General features: G+C 44.0%; 1 protein-coding gene across 1 annotated transcript in view; it reads right to left on the bottom strand.

Moving 5' to 3' along the window:
• The window catches only part of atrnl1a (attractin-like 1a), a 251,087-nt gene that overhangs the window by 111,680 nt on the left and 116,434 nt on the right, over nt 1-22,973 (bottom strand). Inside the window, 4 exon segments of the mRNA XM_030106400.1 lie at nt 2,498-2,559; nt 18,520-18,677; nt 20,200-20,278; nt 21,561-21,655. Coding sequence (XP_029962260.1) covers nt 2,498-2,559; nt 18,520-18,677; nt 20,200-20,278; nt 21,561-21,655 — 394 coding nt within the window.

The following is a 22,973-nucleotide window of genomic DNA, read 5'->3' on the forward strand; positions in this document are numbered from 1 at the left end:
AGCTGATGAGTTATATAGTCTTCCTAACTACTGTATTCGACTTACAGAGCCAGAAAAACATAGCATTAAAACATTTTTTGTTGCTGTAAATGTATAACCATGTTATGGAGGGTAAATATTAAAAGGTCACATTGGTTTCGTCTTTAATTCGTCTCACTTTAAAGGAACTCCTGATGCCTCGTGTCTCCAGCAGCCTGATGGTTCACTCTCTTCACCCATTTCGTGTCTGTTTGTTGTCGAGTTTCTGAACAACCGGAGCACATTTGGTTCATGGAAGCTCGTTTTCCCAGAATGGAGGCAGCTGTCTGCTGCTGCTCAGGTCGGATTGACGGACCTGTTAATGAGCCTCACAGATAAAACCAGGCGAATGAGTTGATGGCTGTCAGGCTGGTTTCAAAAACGTGTGTTTCAGTAGCTCCAAACTCAACTGTCATGTAAACGGTTCCTCAAAACACAATAAAAGTTTTCTGTTTTCATGTTTGCGAGGCCTAAATTTCACAGATTCAAGATCTATTGGAAGAATCACTTGATATTTAATTGATAATCCTCTTTGTTTTAACTCTGAAAAGAGAGCATTCATATAAACGGGCGATGGGCTGCATGATGATCATCTTTTCCCCTTCCGAGGCTCCGATTGTAGGAAACACATCCTGCTTCGTCGTGTCTCAGATTCCCAGGCTGGGGGATTAAAGCAGACCGTACGGTCCGCCAGCGACCGTGGCCTCGCTCTCACGTGACTCCGAACGTCTCCAGGGTGGACGGAACAAACGTGTTGTTCACACAATACTTTCTGAGAAACGTGGCTACGTTACTGGATCATGTGATGAAATAAAAAATATTCTGTTTAATTAGGCAGATCCACGGCATAATGATGGTTGGACCGTCGTGACTGTGATTATAACAGGAAACAGTCACAAATCTGAAAGGTTAAAGTCTGCATTTTGTGTGAGGAGATGGTTTGACACAGATAAAATTGTCACAATGCCAGAAATGGTGACATGACTCACTTTTAAGAATTTCAGTGCTGATGTGATTTTTTTTTCATTTTCTAGGTGGTGTTTAATTTATCTTACATTTGTCTCAAACATTTAGGAAAAAGTGTCTTTATGTCTGAATGACTGTGTGGAGGCGGGTTACAGAAAATGTTGGCATTTAAAAAAAACAAGGATGGATTTCGGTTCCCATGACTAGAATAAACACACTCACACTCACACACACACACACACACACACACACACAAACACACACACACACTCCTGGCACAACTTAACACTGTCCCTTAGTGATGACATCATCCTTGTAAGCCGGCCTAAAGGTCGCTGATGTCCAGAAGCCGGCCCTGGGCACAACAACCACTCACTCCTTCACATGGCTTCACACTAACTATCTGTCACACACACACCCGCACACGCATACACACACACACACTCTTGACCGGTGTCGGAGTCGAGCTGAGTGGCAGAATTTTGCCTGAAGACAGTCGACTTCATTCCAGACTTCTTTCCCAAAACACTCTCATTAGATCCAGTGTGTGTGTCTGCAGGACTGTGACACACACACACACACACACACACAGGTCACATTGTCTGGCTGCGAGTAATCACAGAGAAGAGGGAAATCTTTTTTAGGAATCAAAATGCTTTTTTTTTTTATCTTAAAACAAAAATACAGCTTAATATCATTAAACCTCCTGTAAACAGCAGGATGTCTTTGGCTAAAATATATGCCACTTCCCTTCAACCACAAAGGAAATAAGACATATTCATTATTGAGAGCCAGTTTGAGATTCATTAAAATTTTAGATTTTTAGGTTTCCAGTTCAGCTGTTGCTGCTTCTTTCACCTGAAACTTTGTAAATGAAGGTCAGGAGTAACAGACATGCTGAGTGTCTGTTTTAACTGATGATCTTACAGTTTTTGTCATTTCCCTTCTTCTGTATTTATTAGGATTCATTGATTCTCAGACCTAATTTTAGCTGATTTTAGGTGCAACAGCGCCCCCTCTTAAAATTCTTTTTCTTTTGTGCAAATCCTGAGCAAACGGTCGGAATCATACGCTTAAACTGCATTTCATTTTTCTTCCACATGAAACAAAGTCTGTAACTTCATATTTTAACCATCAAAACAGTATTTTAATTACAAGTGATGCAGTTAACATGTACGGCCACTAGTGGGTGCTGATGCTACAAATATTAACAATGGGAAAGCGCAGACATTTGTACAGACAGATGAAGCTGGACTGCTGTCGCTGTGACAGCCACCTATAAAACCACAGGACCCTCTTTCTCTGTTTCTCTCCCTCCCTGCTCGTAGTGCCGTTGAGCAGATGCAGGAGGCCACGGAGCTGCTGGAGGTGAGGTGTGGCGCCCCGGGCTGCTGCCACCTACTGTAACTCACCCGGCTGTGGCCCAGCTGTGCAGAAACAGCCTCCGGGAGCCTGATAACCACCGAGCACAAGACGCCCTGTGCAGTACAGAAGAAGAAGAAAACCCACTGACCTGAAGAAAGTCACGAAGAACTGCACCAGGTCCATGATGTTGTTGTGCTGAGAGAAGGCGATCTGTGGGGATGAGGCGGGAAAAGCAGTGTCAGGAGAGTGTTTTCAGCAATTTCTTCACATTTACTAACTTATAATGCTGGGGAACAACGTCAAAAGTACAAAATGTTGTTGTTACTGTTTAGGAGTTTTTACAGCCGGTTAGAGGGTGGAGTTAGTTTTTTTTCATTTTCATTCAGTTGTTTAGTGTTTTATTGCATAAAGCCCTTTGAGCTCTTGCTTGATATTGTTGGATTCCCTGAACGGGGCACAGGTTCTTTCTGAAGCTTCGCTTTATTCGAACACGTCACGACGCCGTCGAGGTCACAGCCGTTAAGAAAGCAGTTTGCAGAAAGTACAATTATTTGAATTGAGGGTCGCTTCTGTCTGGCTGTTGTATGGAGATTATATATGAAGCTATAGAATCCATAAAATCCAAGTGCGGCGATATAAGCGGCTCTGCCTTCGACATATTCCAGGGGATCGTGTGAAAGTAAAGCTCTGACGGTGGAGGATTCCCCCCCACACCCCTCCTCCTCGGGCCAGCAGCGCTCAGACCTCCTACAGAAAAACCATTTCCTTTCTGCCAAACGCATTCGCACATGTCCTCCGTCTCCTCGCCTGCTAGCGACACAAAGAGCGCACAGCGAGCCGCCACTGCCACCGCCGCCACGCGGGTCGCAGGTTATTATGAGATTAGCTCTCGGCCTTCTGTGCTCTCCTGGAGTTCTGCAGCACTTCCGCCAGCTCAACTCCTACAGAACCGCCGCACCGTCCGTCATGGCGGATTCTGGGGCGTGGTGCAGCTCGGAGGAGTCCCACGCTCAGATCCGAGTCACGTTCACGCAAACATCCCACAGGATTCTTCTGAAGGGTCAATTCAACACAACTCCTCTGGCTGCCGAGCCTCGGAGTAAAATACCCGACGCCGGTGCCGGTATCGGTACAGCGGTGCATTGCTGACCGCAGTCCAGAACAGAGAAGTCTGAAGCACTCTGAGACACGTGGGAAAAGTCAGTGAAGTCCGCTCATCACAGCACACTGAGCCATGCGGAAAGTTTTCTTTTTTTTTTTTTGTTGGACGTTAGAAATCTGTCATTTCTGCCACCAGGCCTGAATAATGGAGACGAGTCCAAAGTTGGGGCTCATTAAAAGATCTTAAAAATGAAAGATGTGACTTCTCAGACGGCGCGGTGATCCTGAGAACAACTCAACCGTCTTCAAGAAACGAAGCGGCTCTCAGTCCAGGCTGATCAGGTCCCAGCAGTCAACACACACTTGAACACAGTTTCATAAAAACAAACCAAATAAGAAGATATGTTGATAAAAGAAAAGTTTTTAAGGTGGTTCGAGGAAATTGTGGGCAAAAACAAAAGGAGCAGTCATTCCCACTTCTTCTTGAGATGTTTTGCTGCGATCCAGATCAAAATAAACTGATAATCCATTAAATATGACAAAAATGTCTCCAGTTAAACTTTGACAGCTTATCTCTTCATGTTTGATCAACAATAAAACGTGTGAGGATAGAAAATGATTGTATTTTGCTGGTTAGCGTCTCAACTTCTTTGGAACAAGAGCAGTAAGTGATAAACGTATTTACATATTGAACTATTTGCTTTTAATGTAGATATGTTGGTGGTTTTATTTTATGTATCATAACAAAAACATATTTTACTGTAAAGATATTACAATAAATAATTACTTTTATATCATTATTATTACGACAGTAACAATCATTTATCCATGAAAGAAGAGCCAATAAGAAACCATGTTTGTGGTGAGAACGTGCACGGAGCCTCATATTGTCCCAGAACAGATCATAAAGTCTGCGGTGCCATTAAAGAAAACATTATTTCTATTTCACCAGGTTTCATCAGCAGAAAACACCCACTCTCACTTACTCATCTGTATCAGGAGGAAGCAGATTCACCCCTCACCTCCACATATCCTTCATGTTCACTGTGTGTGTGTGTGTGTGTGTGTGTGTGTGTGTGTGTGTGTGTGTGAGTGTGTGTGTGTGTTACCGCATACAGCTGTAGATGCACATTCTGAGGACCGGTTTGGATGTAACGCAGGAGAACTCCTGCCCTCCACCACCTGGAGAGACTCTGGATTTGATGCTCTGCTCCAGACGGAGCTTCATTTTAACACTTTTTGAATTTCTGATTTCAAATCGATGTTTGTTTAAAATGTTTTCCTGCAGAGCAGAAGAGGGCAGAGTTGACCTGGTGGCTCCATATGGACCATATTCCGGATTCTCCAGAATGAACGAATGAATTCTGATTATGATGTAAAAAGTCTGTAACTGGAGACACTACGAGGCAAGAGTATTGATTTATTATTTCTTATCAGACTTTTATTTAAAATGTCGAACTTTTGGTGATTAAATTCTCCATGCTCTGTGGTTTTATCGATTAGTTTAACAAAACTTAACGCAAAATGTCAGCTGTTTTTCATCTGCATCTTTTGATTATTATTTTTCCACTGAATTGCTAATTTATTTATTACCTTCAGTGAGTTTATTAAGGATTTATGAATTACATCTTTCCAAATACTTAATAATTTTTTTCTATTTCACTGAAAAAAAACATTTGTCCTATTAAAGAGTAAATTTCAAAATGTATTTACTTTCATATTATTTACTTTTTAAGATTAAGACGCTTTACTGTCGCTCGTCTGTAAAGTGTTTCTTCACTGAGTTCATCACCTGTTAAGGAGTCTGTGTTGCTCCAGTGCAGATTAACGATCCGTCTCCTCACAAAGCAACAGCGGTCAGACTGACCTTTGACCTTCCTAATCATTGTAATGTAGAACTGCGGCGGTGAAGTTTAACTGCCGATAAATGGGCTGCGAGTATCAGTCCTCCTCTCCTGAAACTTGAAGGCGGTGCTGCCGGCCCGGGCTGCTGATGTGTGAACCAGCAGGTGGCGCTATGGCGTCCCGGCCGGAGGCGTCCTGCCCGAGACGCATTTAAAATCAGGAGACCGCCGCAGCTAGCAGGAGCCGCCGAGTCTGGAAGACACCGGAGCGAGGCGCCACCATACGTCTGACGGCAGGCTCGACATGGGAAACCTGCAGATGGCCCTAATGGCCGGGGAGGCCGCGTCTTCGTCTTGAGTGAATCCTGGGAGACCACTGGGGGGGGGATGGGGAATGGGGAAGAGGTTTACCGGCATTTGTGCAGCAGGTAAGAAAAGAAACAGCCTGACAGTGAAAAAGCTGCAGAAAAGCTGATTTTGGTCCAGAGGGACGCGGCGGTAATAGAGGGCGAGGAAGGGGGATGGGGGGGGCTCACATCATTACCAGCTGACAGTATCAGGAGTTATTACCAGTGTGCAACACGGAAGACAGAACACAACGCACATGCTGCAAACAAATGCGCGCGCACGCGCGCGCACACACACACGGAGGCTTGCAGAGCCGACACATTGTAATCACCGCAATTAATATGGCCGCTTTACTTTCCAACCCCCAAACATTTCTCTTCACTTCTGTCCGCCGCCATCGCCTTCGCTCGCTCGGCGCCGCCGCCGAACAGCCGACATCCGTCCGTCCGGTTTACAACGACTGCAGTCGTTAAACACGGCTGTGATCAATAGGCTGTTTAGACCACACCCTTTTCCTTCCCAGCACACAACACTGCAGGGATGCACTACAGCACACACACACACACACACACACACACACACACACACACACAGTAGATGTGTGTCAAGTTTCACTAAAACAGACGAAAACTGGTCCGTTTGTAGGATTTTCAATTTCAACTGTCATTCAGGTCATAAACATGCACTAAAACAAACCTCATTTTTTATTAAAACGTTTTTCGGCGTCTCTATTTCTGACTTTAACGCCCCGTTTGCACGACGTTTCATTCATCGTTTTTGCGTTCTGTTCCAGAAGAGAAATCCCAGCCTCTGGGGTCACCTCACAGCTGAACACTGGACTCTTATCTGATATTTAATGAGATTCAAGGAGCACATCCTAAAAAAAACAGGCCCTGAATCTGCTGTGGACAGTTCAGCTGCTTCTCAGAGGAAATAATCAGACTTTCTTAACCCTCTTTTGTGGGAATTTCTTCCCTGAATTGACTCATCGCTGGGGAGTATGATCCTCTGGGGAGCTGTTGGGGGTCAAAGGTCATGCTGAGGGACTCAGAGCGATGGCCTGTCCGCTGTGGGGATCAAACACGTGAACTGCCCGATCGGGTGGAACTGATCTGATGGCTGCGGCTGCTGAGGCGACTGGTTTCAACCGAATGAAATGACTCCGGAGGAGGAAGCGAGGGGTCAGAGGTCAGGGAGCTCCGTGCTCGCTGGAACAACCTCCAGCCCGCTGCACAAACACACAACAACAACAACTGCGCCACTCTTTTTCCAGCCACTGCAATTGTTCAGAGGTCAGAGGTCAACAGAGAGCCCAGGCACAATTACTTTTTTCACACTCTCTCTCTCTCTTTTTTGTTTTTTTTTTTTATTATCATGGAGACAGAACTGCAATTACCGCTCCGGACGAGTGTGAGAGTCGGAGGGAGGAACCGGGGGACAGAGGTAAGAGATGAGACGAGCGGAGTGACGTAAAGCGGGCTCCAAGGACCCCCCGGGTTCTGCGGTCCAGTCATTACGGAGGAACTACGGTGGCCCTCTGGGGACAAGCTCAGGAGCTGTGACAGCACCGCTCCGCCTTTTATTTCCCTAACCCTGAACCGGGAGCCGCTTGTTAAAGCCCGGAATGAAGGAAAGTGCTTGGCGAATCAATAACGGGGAAAGAAAAGTGGAAAAAAGCGCTTGATGCTGGAGAAACGGGGATGAATGGAGGGCAGAGGCCAGAACGGAGGAAAGCGGCAGGAATTCTTCTATTTACTGTTCGTACTTAATACTCAACGCAGCCGCTGCAGCTCCGCCTCGTGTACGGCATGTTCTCCTGCAGAACCTTAAACTGTCTTTACACTGTGCACAGTTACAATCAGATTATGTTTTGTTTTTCTTTTTCTCCCTCACAGAGTTAAACAATTTCATCTGGACTGGGCCGGAAAGGGAAAATAGAACCAGGAAAACCATTACATTTAAACTTTGTTGTTGTTGTGGTGGTGGTTCAGAGTTCACATGATGAAGAATCTCAACATAAAGCCAATTTTAATGAAACCTTCAGGTGCAGAAATACAGTCAGATGTCCAAAAAGGTCAAGACGTCCAACCAATACTGCCATAATGTGATGTGTGAGTTCACAATGAAGTAAAAAAAAAAGTGAAAACAGCCAGCCGATAGGGCCGAGCATGTATTCTCAATATATATGATGCAACCGTGCAGAAACCAGAAATGTAATATTGTTCACATTTTAAATGCAGCAACGCCAATAACGTAACACAAACGTACTGAATGGAAGAAAATAGAAAAATACTTTATTAATCCCGGAGAGAATCATGAACATCTTGTTAACAATATACATTAATCAAATAAAGTAAATAAGGCAACTATGTAATAACTTAGCAACAGAGTAATAAACTATTTGAGGAAAGATAATGATAACATTTTGCTAATATTCATGACTTTTGACCTTATTGTCTAGTTTGCACTTTGCTGAAGTTGTATTTAATTAAAAAAAACTATTTTACTCTATTACTCTACACATGTAATAACTGCAGTCAGTAATGTAGTAATGTATAAACAAGGCTGTGTGATGTTCCCTGCTTGTTTTATGCAGTTTTATGATCAAAAATCGGTAGAAAGACAACAACTCTTTAGCACTTTGGGTGAATTATTGTAATATTTGGAAAAATATTTTATTGCAAAGCAGTTAACTTATTGCATTGCTGGTTACAACACCTTAAAATCAATTTTTGATATGCAAACTATGAATACGTTACATAAAACACTTCATGGAGTCTTATTTATGTACATGTCTGGTTTCAGTAATTGCAATCTCATAAGATTGTTTTAAACACTAAAAATCACGCAATAACATCAAAACTAATGAATAAAATATTATTACGATCTATATTTCGTCATATTACTGGCTAATTATTACATTATTGACTATAAAGGGTTAAAGCTTCGGGAAACCACTGGAAATATTTTCACTCTTTTTTTAAACAGATGCTTTCTTCTTGTTTCTTACTTTTCAAAAGAAAACTTCCATTTTCACAGGAAAAAAAAAAAAAAACAGTTTAGAAGTGGTGAACTCCAGAGCAAAGGTCAAAAGCTGTCCTGGATCTTGAACGAGGTTCATTTACACGCAGAAACAACAGGCAACAGGGTGTGTTTTCTGCAGAATTACAGTGGTGAGCGTTCATCACTTTCACCGACCTTTAGATCCATGGTGCCATTTTTATTCCCATGAGCTTCGAAAACCAGCCGAATAAATCCCTTTAATATAACAAGATCCTCATGTATACCTACGATGGTTTCAAACCGGTGAAAAAAGAAGATCCTGTCAGGTTTTGCTCGCTTCTCACCTTCAGCCGCAGGTAATTTATGGCTGATTTAGGGCTAAAACTGCCTGACACTGCTGATTGAAGCCATTATCTAAACCCATCAAAGCTTCAGACGACATGCAGCCTAATTTATCTCTTCTTTTCATGTATTAAAGCCTGTATGAGGCGAAGGAACGTCTGAGGAGGCCTCATGTCATTGGGTTATAAGAAGAGCGCTTTTCATGCTCAGCATGGAATTTCTAACCACTGCTTTCTCAATTTATGTCACATTATACGAGAACTCCGTTTTGCTGTGTTCACCGTTTTCAAATGAGCAGCAGAAAGGATTTAAACACATCTAATGAACGTACAACTGCAAGGAAAAAGAAAGTGAAACCTTAAAGAAATGACCTGTTTTCTGCCTGAGGTGACGATAAAATCTGATTTCTTCTGAACTAAAAAACACCGTGAGCCCATCAGATTCACTCAAAACAGCAAATCACAACACGACTGGTGATGTGGACTAAAATACTACAGCTTAAGTGAAAAGAACACGTTACAGCACGTTGCATCAAAACGTCACCAACATGAGAAAATCATCATTAAAGTAAAGTACGGTGGCGGCAGCATCATGATATGTGGCTGCCTTGCTGCCTCAGCGTCTGGACTGATGGCTTTTACATGCTGCAAGTTAATTTTAACTTATTTCATGTATTTTATGTATTAATGGCCATTAATACGGGAACAAATCTACTACATAGCTTCATAGGTACTTATTTAAATTTAGAAAAAAATTACATTTAACACTAGTTTGTAGTTTGAAAATATTTTAAGACCCGCTTTTTTCAGTTTGTAGCTTTTTAGAATCGGTCTACAAAACAGCTACATCTTGTTTGAATGTGATGAGCAGCTGCTGGAAATTGTAGAGCTCACATAATTCAGTCCCCGTTTACACAACAACGCTAAAGTCAAAACACAAAACTGCTCACGTTCATTGATACGACAACGGAGAACTTTTTGAAAACGCTCCGACTCGGTCTCCGTGGAAAAAAAAATGTCTCAAAAAGAAAGAAAGTCTCAAAAAAGATGCATTTTCTTCTGTTTCCATGGAAACAAGGAAGCAGAATTTCAGAAATGTTGCATTTGAACCCGTTTCCATGGAAACGGAGTTAAAGTTCCACCTTTGGATGTTTTTTTTTCCCAAGATCAGACATCTAAAATGTACCGAATTGTTCCGTTTTCACTCAAAAAGTTGTTGAAGCCTTTGAAACGAGCCTTCATGTACAGTGCAGATTTAGATGGAGGTGTTCCAGTTTCTTCTTGTTTTACCACATACTTGAGACATCCTCAGACGGGGCTGCGGTCCTGCGCTTTCAGGGGATTATATGGAACCCGTGACCACGTGTTAACATCGCCATGTTAACAAATGAAAAGAGATGTATTTACAGCACACTTTTTTTTTCCGGCGTATCTGCATATTCATGAGGACCTAATGACCAGAGTGAGGCAGTTGCCAGGCGCTGCCTCCTCCTACATGTTATGCAGATGAGAGCGGCGTCGCCATATGTGCGCTCTTGTTAGGAGGGCCAACAGATGTATCTCCCTTTAACAGGTGGAGGAGATTTGGTTCCTGCATCAATCCGCAGCTCCAGCGGCGGCGGCGTGATGTGATCCGGGCTGACGTTTCCACTTGTTGCTAATCTCACTTTTCCGAACTGATTTCTCCTCGCTGTTTAGTGTCTTCTGAGCTGTCAGATTCTATTCAGTCGCCCAGCGATTCATTCCCAGAAGCACGCTGATGCAAAGTCTGATCGGAGCCGATCGCTGGATAACTCTGAGAAAAGCTTGTAAGATGTATGTTAGTGGTTTTAGGTCTGTTGTCTCTCAGAACCTGTTTCTAAAACATTTTCAAGTGAAAAAGGGACCATTGCGTAGCATTTCGGGTTTAGACAACGACAGTGATCAGAGGCACTTTTTGAAAAAGTTCAGACACACGCATGCTCGCTACGGTCACGGTCGCAGAACAATGGCGGCCTCCAGAGCAGCATGGCCTGTTTTAACGGTTTATTCAGCCAAAAACTAAAATACACCAGTCTTTCTTTGTCTTTCTCAAACACTACGATAAATGTGAAGAAGTTAATGTCAGTGAGAGGGTAAGAGCCATCAAATACTCACTTATGAGTCGAGGAAAAACCTGAATCTTACAACCTGATCAGGCCAGAAAGATGCAGCTCCTCGCACAGCAACCCACAAACACCCACCTCAGCACCAAAAACAGAAGAGGTCAAACAACACATCGGCATCCATCCATATCGCTCCGTGCTGAGAGCTGCGGGTCATGTTCCATCTCTTTTCTTGTCCTCTTAAGTAGGATTCAATGTTTTTTTTGTGGAGAAAGACTTACACAAGACAAAACTCCCTGGAAGGTCAAGGCTGCCGGGATGGAAATGGTCAACGGTGCAAAGTGAAGTTTACCCGAGTCGAACGTTTGATTCATTTCACCTTCGATCCTGCAGATCAGTGGGAGCACTCTGGTTTTAAAGTTACTCCGCCATCCGATGCACACGAGCTCTATTTATTCCCGCAGCAGCAGCTTCATTTGTCCTGATGCCGATGGCTTCCTGCCAGGCTAACCGAGCCGCCCGCCGCCGAGGCCGCTTCCACCCTATGGAACATAATACCGCCCGAACGACACGCACCGGATGAACTCTGCTCCGTCCGCTGGTCAATCTAAACGTCCGTTTGATCCAATAAAAGGACACTTTGCTGCTGATACGATCAGGGAGTTGTTTATGTGTGATATCTGATTAGGAGAGGCATTCTGCTCCGGCGCAGAGGAGAAGTAAGTGGCAAATCAAATGACCACAGCATCGAGTTCTTCTGCATCCGAAGCGGCCGTTCAACCTCTGGCAGGGGGATTTTAATCAGCCGACCTCCGCGGCGCGTTCAGGGAAGACAGTGAAGCAACTTAAAAAGAGGAGGAAAACGCTTTGGCCAGAAACTGCGGTTATTTCCTCGCTGTCACACTCAATTTGGTGTTTCCGAAAATCATAAAAAAGCAGGAACAAAAGGCTGATTTACAGCTCTTTACGGGCGCTTCTTGCTGAGATAACAGTTTCTGCTAAATTACAAATGGAGACGTTTCAAATTAGAAACGGTTACGGTTTTGAGCAACAACACTTCTGCCTCCTCTGCTGATTGGCTCTTTCCAGAGAAGAAAAAAATGGCAAAAAAGATGAAAAGAGAAAAAAAAACGGGTCATGTTCTTACAATGTTTGTGATCTTAATCAATAAAACATTTTATTTAAACTCTAAATGTATCCAGGGCAGTCCTCATTTGTGGAGAAATTATGTCAAAATAAACAAATATTTGCTTCTGACACACATTGGATCTGCGTTCATGACACTTTAAATTGCGAAATCAATTGAAAAAAAAGTTTGAAAAAATTGATGAATACTGTTATAAATGAGGCGATAAACTCAATATCTTGAAGGTTTTTCTTCCTTTACTCTGCAGCAGAGCTGGAACCACTGAGGAGAGTGGCACCTTTCAGAGAGGCAGGAAGTGGACTCCCGGTTCTTGAAGTTGACGTGTTGGAAGCAGGAAATAATTGGTACAAGTGTAACGATGTGAGCAACTCTGACAAGAGCCAAACTGTGATGGCTGTGCAGCCGGGCGGAGGCATGTCAGGATCCCCCTCAGAGCCGCTGCCGCCGCGGCTCAAACTGCTGAAAACCTTAATGATGGCGATGACAGGAGGGCGTCAGAGCAGTTGGGTTTGCTGCAGGATGGTCAGAACAAGCATTGTTTCCTGCAGAAAGTGAAGAAAGACTTCTGAGCATCGGCGTTCGACCGGGAAGCGATGGAGGGAGGAGCATGTTTGCCTGGACGAGGGGAGTGATGGAGGCGACATGTCTTCCTAATTTGAACGTATGCATAAATTGCAAAAAACACTAAACTTTTGTTCTGTGTTTTCTAAGATCTTGTGAAAGCTACACTCCCACAGAAGAATCTTAGACGAGTGTTTTTCCTCTTGGCAGGTTTCTACGCGGACGATGCCGCGGATGATTCTGCAGCTCTCCCCCCCCACCGTGCACTGCAACCAGGAACGTCCCGGTGAGAGTCGTGCCGTGCCGGTGAACACGAGCGAGCGAGGACTGAAGGTGCAAGGTCAGCGTGACAGAGCCCATCAAAATCTGTTCCGGCAGAATGAGCGATCCCAACACCTCGCTCTGCGCCCGGCTCCCGGCTGACATCAGCCCGCTGCGAGGGACACACTCACAGGTCACGTCAGGGTGCGCGCTCCGCCTTCCAAAAGCCCCGCTCCACTTTGATGAACTGCTGCAAAGTAGAGACGTTTTGGAAAAAAATGACATTTTAAAAAGAGCTGCCGCATTCAACATCGCTGCGTCTTACGATTTATCATTAAAACCTGATGATAATCCACAAAGCTGCAAATGAAACATTTACACGTTTTGCTTTGCAGCACAGCTGAATACATTTCCCCCGATGTAACTAATACCTTTGCAACGTTTTGACTCAGACGGACTCCAGCCCGGTGTGAGTCTGAGGAGGACCTGACATGCAGGACCATGTGAGCCCAGTCTGTGCATCACTGTTGGTGTTTCACTGCCACAAACAATAACATCACACGAGGAGTCACCGCAGCCTGCCGGACTTTCCCACGTGCACGGATGAAGGGCCGTGTCACTGAGAGAATACTAAAAATACTTCTTTTTTTCCCATCAATGCCTGTCATAACATTAAATTACTGGTTTATATGCAGGATCCATGCAGAATGAATCTTTTCTGATTCATATATTTTCATACGACTGCATCCACAGGTCGACAGCTCGTCACAGGGCAAACAACGAAAAACAACTCAAGGCTATTTTCAGTCACTGTTTCATGTCGAACGCATGTTTTTTTTTTCACACACATGGACAACAAGCACAATCTGCGGTAAACAGAGCAGATCTAAACTGGAAAAACTGTGGCTGTGAGGTAAAAGCGCTGAACGCGACACCAGAGAGGGGCTCATGGTCGACATCAGAAGCCATGACGCCCTCCTCTCTGTGGGCTCTGGTTACCAGGCAGCAGCGAGTTCAATCAGTCTTTCATTTTTGTGTCACGGTGGCAAACTGTGTCTTCATATGAGCTCCACACTCTCATATAGACCAGGGGTGTCAAAAATAAGGACCGAGGGCCAAAAATGGCCTGCAGAAGGCTCCAAACCAGCCCACCAAACCACCAAATTGTAAAAAATTGCCTGCGCTGCATCATCCATTCACAAAAAAGAAACTAGTGAAGCATGAATGGAGCCATTGTGGTATTTGTGTGTTTGCAGTGAAATCCCTTAAAAAGGAGGAGGACAACTGGGACGCCGAGGGAGCTTGACGTGAGCACTCGTGTGACTAGTGGTCAATACTGCTTTTCTATTGGTCAGTTAGTTAACGCAGGCCACCGCAGCAGCGTCAGTCATTATCGCTCCAATTTCATGATACTGTCAGAATTTGGTCACAGGTTGTTTGCGGACGCACGACCATGACAAACCGCCGGACTTGAACTGGTCTCACAGTGTGACCCTGGATTTAGAGTCAAGACCAGAGATACCGCAACGACTCTCTCATGACTGTCATCTTTCATGTGGGACAGCCGAAGAGCGCAGGGTGCAGCGGGCATCAGTTTATCACAGGGAGGAAAAGGTGGAGAAAAAAAGGTGTCACCTGAGACACCGTGAAGGGTCCCAGCAGCGCTGTGCTCTCTGTGCAGGCAGAGAGCCTGACGGTAGCACCAGAAGGTCAAACGGGGGTCAAAACAAGTCGAAGCAATCCCCACCGGGAGTGATGGATCCCACGTTCCCTGACATCCGGCCCGTAGAGGTCGAGATTTGTCACTTTGCATTGCTGGCTGTTTTCCCCGCCCGTCTTTCTTCCGCGACCCGCCCGACTGCGAGTGTCTGCAGGTCTCAGCTCGATCAAATACATCAGGCCCGGGTCATTATCAATCGTCGCGACCATTTCTCATCCTCGCCCCGCGCTGGCGTCAAAAGCCACCAAGGTCAGAGGACCGGATGCCGGGCGGCGTCTCGCGTTACACGCCGGCCTGTCCGACATGGTGGCGAGATAAGGCTCGTTGCGGTTATTATCATATCACCTTTCAGCCAGCAGATATATGGGGCTCTGATAATGCAACATTAATGGGAAATGCACATGAGGGGAGCGATCGATGGACAAATGACCCATAACGAGGTGCAGGACAGTCTGCGCAGAAGCGCTGACGTTGATACACACCCAGCCGCTCTGATAACACAACATCACTGGGGCTGAGTTACAAACTACGTCTCCAATTAAAAACCGATTTGTTACTCTGAGTTTTAAAGAGACATATTCAAAGTTATGAGAGGCAATGAATGTTTGCATCCCGGCAGATTACGATGAGGTGCATCTGTGACGGAACGGCCAGTTTAAATGATCGGACACGTGTTAACAGCCTCAGAGCTCTGTTGTTCCTTTGTTCTGTCCTTCACACAGATTGACGTCTCACCAGGACGACATGAGAAGAGCAGGTGGCTCAGTTTGCTCTGTGCTTCCATGACGGTGAGGCGGGTCATGTAGTCAGCCTGGAGACTGACAGATGTCACTTTAATACAGACCTTCAATTTGGGTAGCGGCTGTTGTATCTTATATAGAAATCGCAACTTTTAAAATTGCTGTAAAACGTTTCCTTTTCAATGGAGACTCTTCATTCAACACTTTTACGTCTCGGTGGAGATGATTAATCTGCTTTCAGACTCTTTTATGTGAACTTTGAACAAGTGAACCTGAGAAAGCAGCAGGAGAGAGTTTCTTGATGAAACGTGATGAAAAACAATTTAAAAAAGTGATGATTGAAATAAACATGATTCAAAGAAGCTTTACTATTCCGAGACATTGTTTCAGGTCTTCATGATCAGTTTGTCCATCCATCAGCCCAACACATCTACTGTATAATATACCAACCCACCTACTCCTCCATCCTCCTCATCCATCCATCCTGTTCCTCCATCCTCCTCATCCATCCATCCCCAGTTGCTGCCCTCCATGAATCCATCAATTATTCAGTCTCCATCTTCTCACCGCTGAACATTTTGTCTGTGAAACAGTCTCAACATCAGTTAACCAGCCGGGCTCTCGCCTAATCTCTCCGTTCTGTCACTTCCTGACTCCATCCATCAGCCCACACCCTGGACCCCGCATGACAGTCATCTTAAAATATCACCGCTAAAAGTCTACTTCAATTTAATGGATCATAAGGCCCGGGCGTGAATATTTAGTGTGCGCGGCCGCCGCCTGGAGATTTCAGCCGGTGCTGCATAATTGATGGAGAGACACTGGAAAACTCACAGATCATTAAATGTGATAGCAGATTTGCCAAACACTTTTCAGAATAGTTTATGCTCACCGTCCTGTCAGGGCTATATGTTTTGCAGAAAGACAAGTCCTGAGAAGTGGAGATGATGGTGATCACGATGCACACCGTGCTTTGCACCTCTGCCCGGATGATTTACTCATGCCTACGACTACCGGCGAGAGCCGCAAGTCTCCTCCAAGCAGGAAGAAACGGTGTCGTGTGCAATATCTTTACAGCTCTGCAATCACTGGAGGAAGAAATCTCATCTCACTGCAAGGATGGCATAAAATCCCCCTCGATATTCCCATGAAGAGCCACTGCTACCCCATTAAACTTTTAAAAAGCACTCACTGAAGTGTACTTTAAAGAGAAAATTGGAGAAAATACATTGGACAGATTTCACCCCTTCAGATAAAAAGAGACATGACTTTATTTTTGCATCCAACAAACCTAAATATCATCTTCAAGATGCATTTGAAAACCAACATGCAGCCGCTTGCAGGAAGAAATTCTCAAGTTCCCAAATGTGGCCACCTGCCTCATGAAGGGTTAACGTCTGTTTTTCTCTCTGGGGTTTGTTGTACAGTTGCAACACTCATTGTGCCTCATTGCATGCAAATATTTTTAAGATTCTATCTCGAGTTTCACGCTGCTGACTTTAACTCTGGAAGAAATATTGCATCACTTCTGGAGAAAACACTATTTGTAGCATTTCACCACATTTCTCCAGAAGAAGGATGATTTTTATTGTAAACTGGTGCTCATCTGAAGCTGACACAGAAGCACGACACTTCTGTTTGAGTAACATAACATTTTATTTTATTATCTATTGACATTTAATGCAAAGAACCCAAACTAAAGCACCAAGTTGTTGAGCTCTGGTACGACTTCACTAAACTCCTGCTCACAGGAGGAGCAGCACATCAATACTTCTGAACTAAATCAGTCCTCGTGACGGCTTCACGGAAAATATTCCACTGTACACAACAACCATTAGCGCCAACCCGAGGCCTGGCGTGCTAACTGCACTGTTTCCTGGTTTTGGGCTGTTTCCATGGAAGCAGACATCGTGTGAAAGGTTGTCGTGTAAACGGGACCTAATGAAGCACATGTGGGTAACATGAGGGGCGTGTTTTATGTTTTGAGATATTAAAACTTGAAAAAGAAAGACAGACCACTGGTAAAGAAGCCTTTTACGTTAAAAAAGTGAAAAGCTAAAAAAAAAAAAAAAGAGTTACAATTTGCAGTCTAAACAGTACTGTGCCCTGATTTTAAATCCAACAGTGGAATTTGATGAGTCATTATGTGAAATAAAAAGCATTGAAATGTTTCCCAGAGAACTTCATGCCTTCACATTGAAAGTCACCCTTTGATATCTGACTTACTTTTCTCTTATTAGTAAATTATGGAGCATCTTTCCGCTGACGAGCTGCAAATAATTACCGTGTGATCACAAATGTGTTCTTGACCAATAACCTCGGCTGTTTATTCTGTTCGTTTTTCAGTTTCACTAAACATCTGCATCAAGTTAGACAAAAAATCCCTCTAAACCATTGTGATGGTCTGTGCTTGTGAGAATCGGACAAAACCGAATACTCAGAAATGTGGCCTGAGTTAGCTAAACATGACAGAAGGATCAAATCCATCACTTTGGATTTGATTTCATTCCACGTATTACTGTGGAAGGACAACTGACCTCAGTCGCTGTTAAAAAATTTAAACAACTGCTGCAGTGCAGGTTAAAAAGGAAACATCCTGTGAGCAGAGAGCGAGTCACACCGAGTGTGTGTGTGTGTGTGTGTGTGTGTGTTCTCCCTCCTGAAAGTCAGACCTGTTGCACTACATGTTTCATCTGCTTCACATCACAGGCAGCCGTCATCTTCAGGCTTAACGTCCTAAATCAGGAGCAGAGCTCTCTTTCTGTGGCCGAACACTGGAGCCATGACACAAAGAGAGCGAGAGAGCAGCCCTGCAGTGAGGATGTGGGGGAAAGCTGCGATTCCAGCAGCATGGAAAGGGCTGGTCAGTCTTTCTTTTAAGTGACTAACGTTGTAAATAAATACCCGAGTAGTGAAGTACAGATTTTGACTGACCTTCTCATTAATAAGACGTGTGTCCCACCCAGTTTAACAGAAAATGAGGATGAAATGAGCAGGCCGTGTCCGTCCGCCACTCTCACCTGGATCTTGATGGGCCAGCTGAAATTGGACACGTACACGTAGAAAGTGATGTTGTGGTGAAGCCTGAAATTGAACTTCTCGCAGGAGAAACTGTCTCGGTGCTCCTTGATGTTGGTCTTCGCGATGATGGGCATCTCTTCCCCTGAGATGGTGCCGGCTAAGGAAAAAAGCAGACAAAGAGGCATCAAAATAAGTTTTCTTTCTTAACACCAGCTTGCATTTGATGGGGAAAAAAAAACAACCTCTCTGAAGAAAAAAATAAATGCTTAGATAAGTTTTTGGTGAACAAGCATCGATAAACTGTGGTGACGGGCAGCAGACTCACAGGTTACATCTGCTTAGCTTTCCCCTTATGGTGCAAATCCAACACTGAGGTGACATTTTCGAGCCTCTTCCTCAGATTACACAAAATGAACCGTTAATAACAAAGCCATCTGCATGTAGTTATACAAGCAAGACGAATTTGGCCGCGTTTACACAACTATGTTATTAAGTGAAAATGAAAAATGCAATTTGGAAACAGGGAGAAATGTGACAACAGCACCCACTGGTGGTCTGGCATGCTAACTACATCAGGTTCAGTGTTTTTACTGTTGCCGTGTAAACATGAAACTTTTCTCCATTGAAAACACAAAAACACGCTGCGCAAATTGGGCCTTTTATTGTAGTTATAGCCAATTAATCCTAATTTTCATAGGACAAAAATGCAAGAGATGATTTAAATTGGAAGAGATGAAAGATAATCAAAATGCTCATTGGTTTCCTAGTAGCAATCAAATTACAATAAAATGACAAAAAAAGTGATTTTTACAAACTCCGCATGAGGCCGTCTGAATGGTCGATCAGCTGAGCCGGTTGAAGGCATCTCCACATGAAACAAAATAAAGTGGTGGGCGAGCAGGTCTGAGCGGAAACAGTGTGGATTTGCTCTAAATGTCAAGGCGTGCCGTTCATCTGGAGGAGGCAAATGACTGCTGGAGTATTTTCATGACACCTCGCAGCGATTCAGAGCAGCTTGTAAATCTCCGGCAGGAGCTGAAGTGGTCGGATTTCAGAATCCTTCGGAGCATTATCAGCAGTTCTGCGTTAATGACCGAGTTTTTCAGACGCTGTGAATAAAATATTTCCACCTCCTGCTTTATCGGGGGCCATTAAACACTCGGTAATAGTCCGCGCTCGTTCACACGTTTACTCACAACCGAACCACCAGCCCCCAAACGGAGGAGCCCCCAAGACACGGCCAGGGAGACAACACCCTGCTCCTATCTTAATTGAAATCAGGAGGGAAAATGTATAAAATGCCTCAAACAACAAAATTCAAAGTAGCGTCTGGTGCGTTTTCGATGGGAGGCGAGGGAGACGTGGGGCTGACCACTGAACTTGAAGACGCCGGATAAAGACGCGGGACACGAGCTGAGAGATGCGGTTTTACAGTTATAGAGGTTCACGCGACAACATTTCTAGTGAAGACGCAACAATAGGAACAGTTTTGCGTTTACACGAAAACATTTTGAAAACGTCTGATTTCTGTAAATATCTTGAATATCAACACATTTTTCTGAAGCTATTTTTGGGGCTCCAGCAATAGAAACAGTCATTCTTCACGCCAGTAAAGAGCAGCTCTGTCACCATTTCACTGAAGAGTCTGAGGCCCGGCTGTGGGGAACGCCGACGTTTACCTGTGGAGCTTAAGGACCAGGTGATGTTGAGGTTGAAGTTGTTGGAGGCGTTGATGGACATGTCCAGGTTTTTATTGGCCTGCATTAAAAAAAACAACAGGAAAGAAACAGAGTGAGAGGAGCTTTCGTGGAATATCAGGTAGATGAAACTCTTCTGGTACAAAACATATCGAACCTTTGATTTCATGGATTAATTGTTCACATACTGAAGCATATTTGCTCAAACTTGACTTGATCAGATGTTTTTTTTCCACATACAGATGCTCTGTAGCATCAACTCAAGCTTGAATTAACACTCGACCACATTATCAGTGAAGAAGCGGTAAAAAGCTAAAAACGTCGAAATCTGTTTGGATCTTTTCTTCTATGATTTGACTCCGGCCCGGTTTACACAACTTTTTCAAGTGAAAAGGAAAAACTTTCATTGTGTTTTGGGTGCGGCTGTCAAATGCGGACGAACCCATCAGCATGATTGATTTGATACAAATTATTTGAAGCAATTAACCCATCTGAAGTACAGAATCATTCAAAATCCTGAACGTCATGGGCAATGAATGTTGTTTTCATAATGTTCCCGTGTCAACCTGAAAATTTACATTTCACCGTGTAAATGGTGCCTCAATTCACCAAATCAGTATTTTCTCCAGTTATTTTTGCTGCTGAGTGACTTTACAGCTCGCTCATGTGTGTCATTGATTAGGCGTCGCTGAAGTTGGATTTCCTGGCTAACAGAAACGGTCGATGGCAGCTAATATATATTCATTCATGGTAAAAAGCAGAGCAGCTTCTTGGCTCGGACCAAAAAGCTTTCGACACACAGCAAAGTACTGATTCAAAATACAAACTGACACAAAATCTACGTAAAAATAATCGATCATGACATAATATTCATCAAAATAGGGAAAACGTCAATTAATCCATCAAGGATTACACAGATTTCGCAAATAAAAACATTTTTGTCACAGATTGAGGGGACTTATTTTATTCAAAGTATCAGTATCAGACAATATGAGCAGTGAGAAAACCCGTGGATTCGTACACCACCAGGAGAAAGGTACATACTTAATGAGCACAGCTCGTACTGAATCTTTACCCTCGAGAGGAATGACCAGAAAGAAACACAACCTTCCTGTACACTGGGAGTGAAATGACATGACGGATTCAAAATAATCAGCTTCATGTGCCGGATTTTGACCTTTTCACGTCAGTCTGGTCACTTTGTGATCCTCTATTGTCTTGACAGTTTAATCGTCTGTCTGTTGTTGCTCCTGACCAGAATCCCTGCTGTACTGTCTGTCTGGATAATCCAGATTATCTCTGCACTGGAAACTCCATGACACGTAAGAGGGAGGAGCTGTTACCTGCTCAGGCGTGGCCATGAAGTTGATGGAGGTGTAGTATCGGTCGTCCTCCTGCAGCAGGCTGAAGGTGAACTGGTAATCGATCAGCAGGTTGTCTGGAGAGCAGAGAGCCACACAAACGCATCAACCACAGATTAAACAAGGCTCACTCTGGTTAAGATATTGGAGATTTTCAGCTGTTTGGAAGTTTTTTTGTGTTCCTGGTCTGATTATATAAATTGCAAAAAAAAAAAAAAAAAAGCAGGAAAAAAAAAAAACCTCCCAACCCGGCTGATTTTATCGATCAAACGCAGACAGATTGATGAAAACATGGGAGACGCTGCGCGAGTCGATATCCATTTAGATGAATCCAGCTGCAGTCCCGCGGTTTTGGTCAAAGATCTCAATCAATGACACAACAAACAAGGTGTGTATGGATGCATGTAAACACACACACACACACACAGACGGATGTGTTTCATATACATGAGTGAGAGCGCCTTCGCTGCGGACGGCCGGCCTCTCAGACATGCAAACTGGGCCGATCAATAGAACATGAGTGAGAGTCTGAACGGGAGATTTAATCAGATCTGAAAGGCGAGGCTCTTTGTTGGGAGGGGGACAATGAGGGGCCCAACATCTGGACGGCGTGCCGGAGCCCCGCGGGGTCACCTTGTCTGCCTCCTCCGGTGACGGCGAGGATGCGGAGAGATACAGGAGAGGATCAGCGGCTGAGAGGATGTTTCCTCCGTTAATCAGCGTGACTGCCGAGCGCTCAGCCCCTTTAGGGTAATCCACATGTTTTTGTGAGTGTGCACAAGCATCCGAGGCCAGTTCAGGTTAAACAGTCAACACAGGCGACTCCTTTCATTTTTTTTTTTTTTTAACATTATCAACATTTCGACTGGGTATTCCAGCAATAACTGTCAATCAGACCCCAGCTACGCCATGCACAACAATCAGACCTCATTCCAGCAGGAACAATTACAGGACAACGGTAGAGCTAGACAGGTTAGACGCACCTGACATGAAAAAAAAAAAAATTATATCAGTTATCAACAATGTTGTGCTCGTTTCAGAAAATATCTACCTTAAAAAACAGACTTTAGAAAATGTTGAATCATTTATTTTGAGAAAGACGCTCTACAATGTGGACATTACATATAACGCGATCATGGTTACAGTGAACTCAGTGAATAGACTGAGACAGCCACTCGCAGTTTCTCTTTCAGGAAGTGGAACTAACTTACCAACAGTATAAGAAATATGTTACTTTATTAGATGTTTTTCTCAACTCAGATGGTCAAGAATCATGAGAACGACTGAGTTTCTAACAGGCTTCAAAGGCATCTTTTCTCCACTCATCCAGCCAGACGTCATGAAAACCTGCATCACGAATAAAAACGGCCACAAATGTGTTGTTGCCTTCACACA

This window comes from Salarias fasciatus, chromosome 13 (genome assembly GCF_902148845.1).
Source record: "Salarias fasciatus chromosome 13, fSalaFa1.1, whole genome shotgun sequence".
In the NCBI taxonomy this organism is placed as follows: Eukaryota; Metazoa; Chordata; class Actinopteri; order Blenniiformes; family Blenniidae; genus Salarias; species Salarias fasciatus.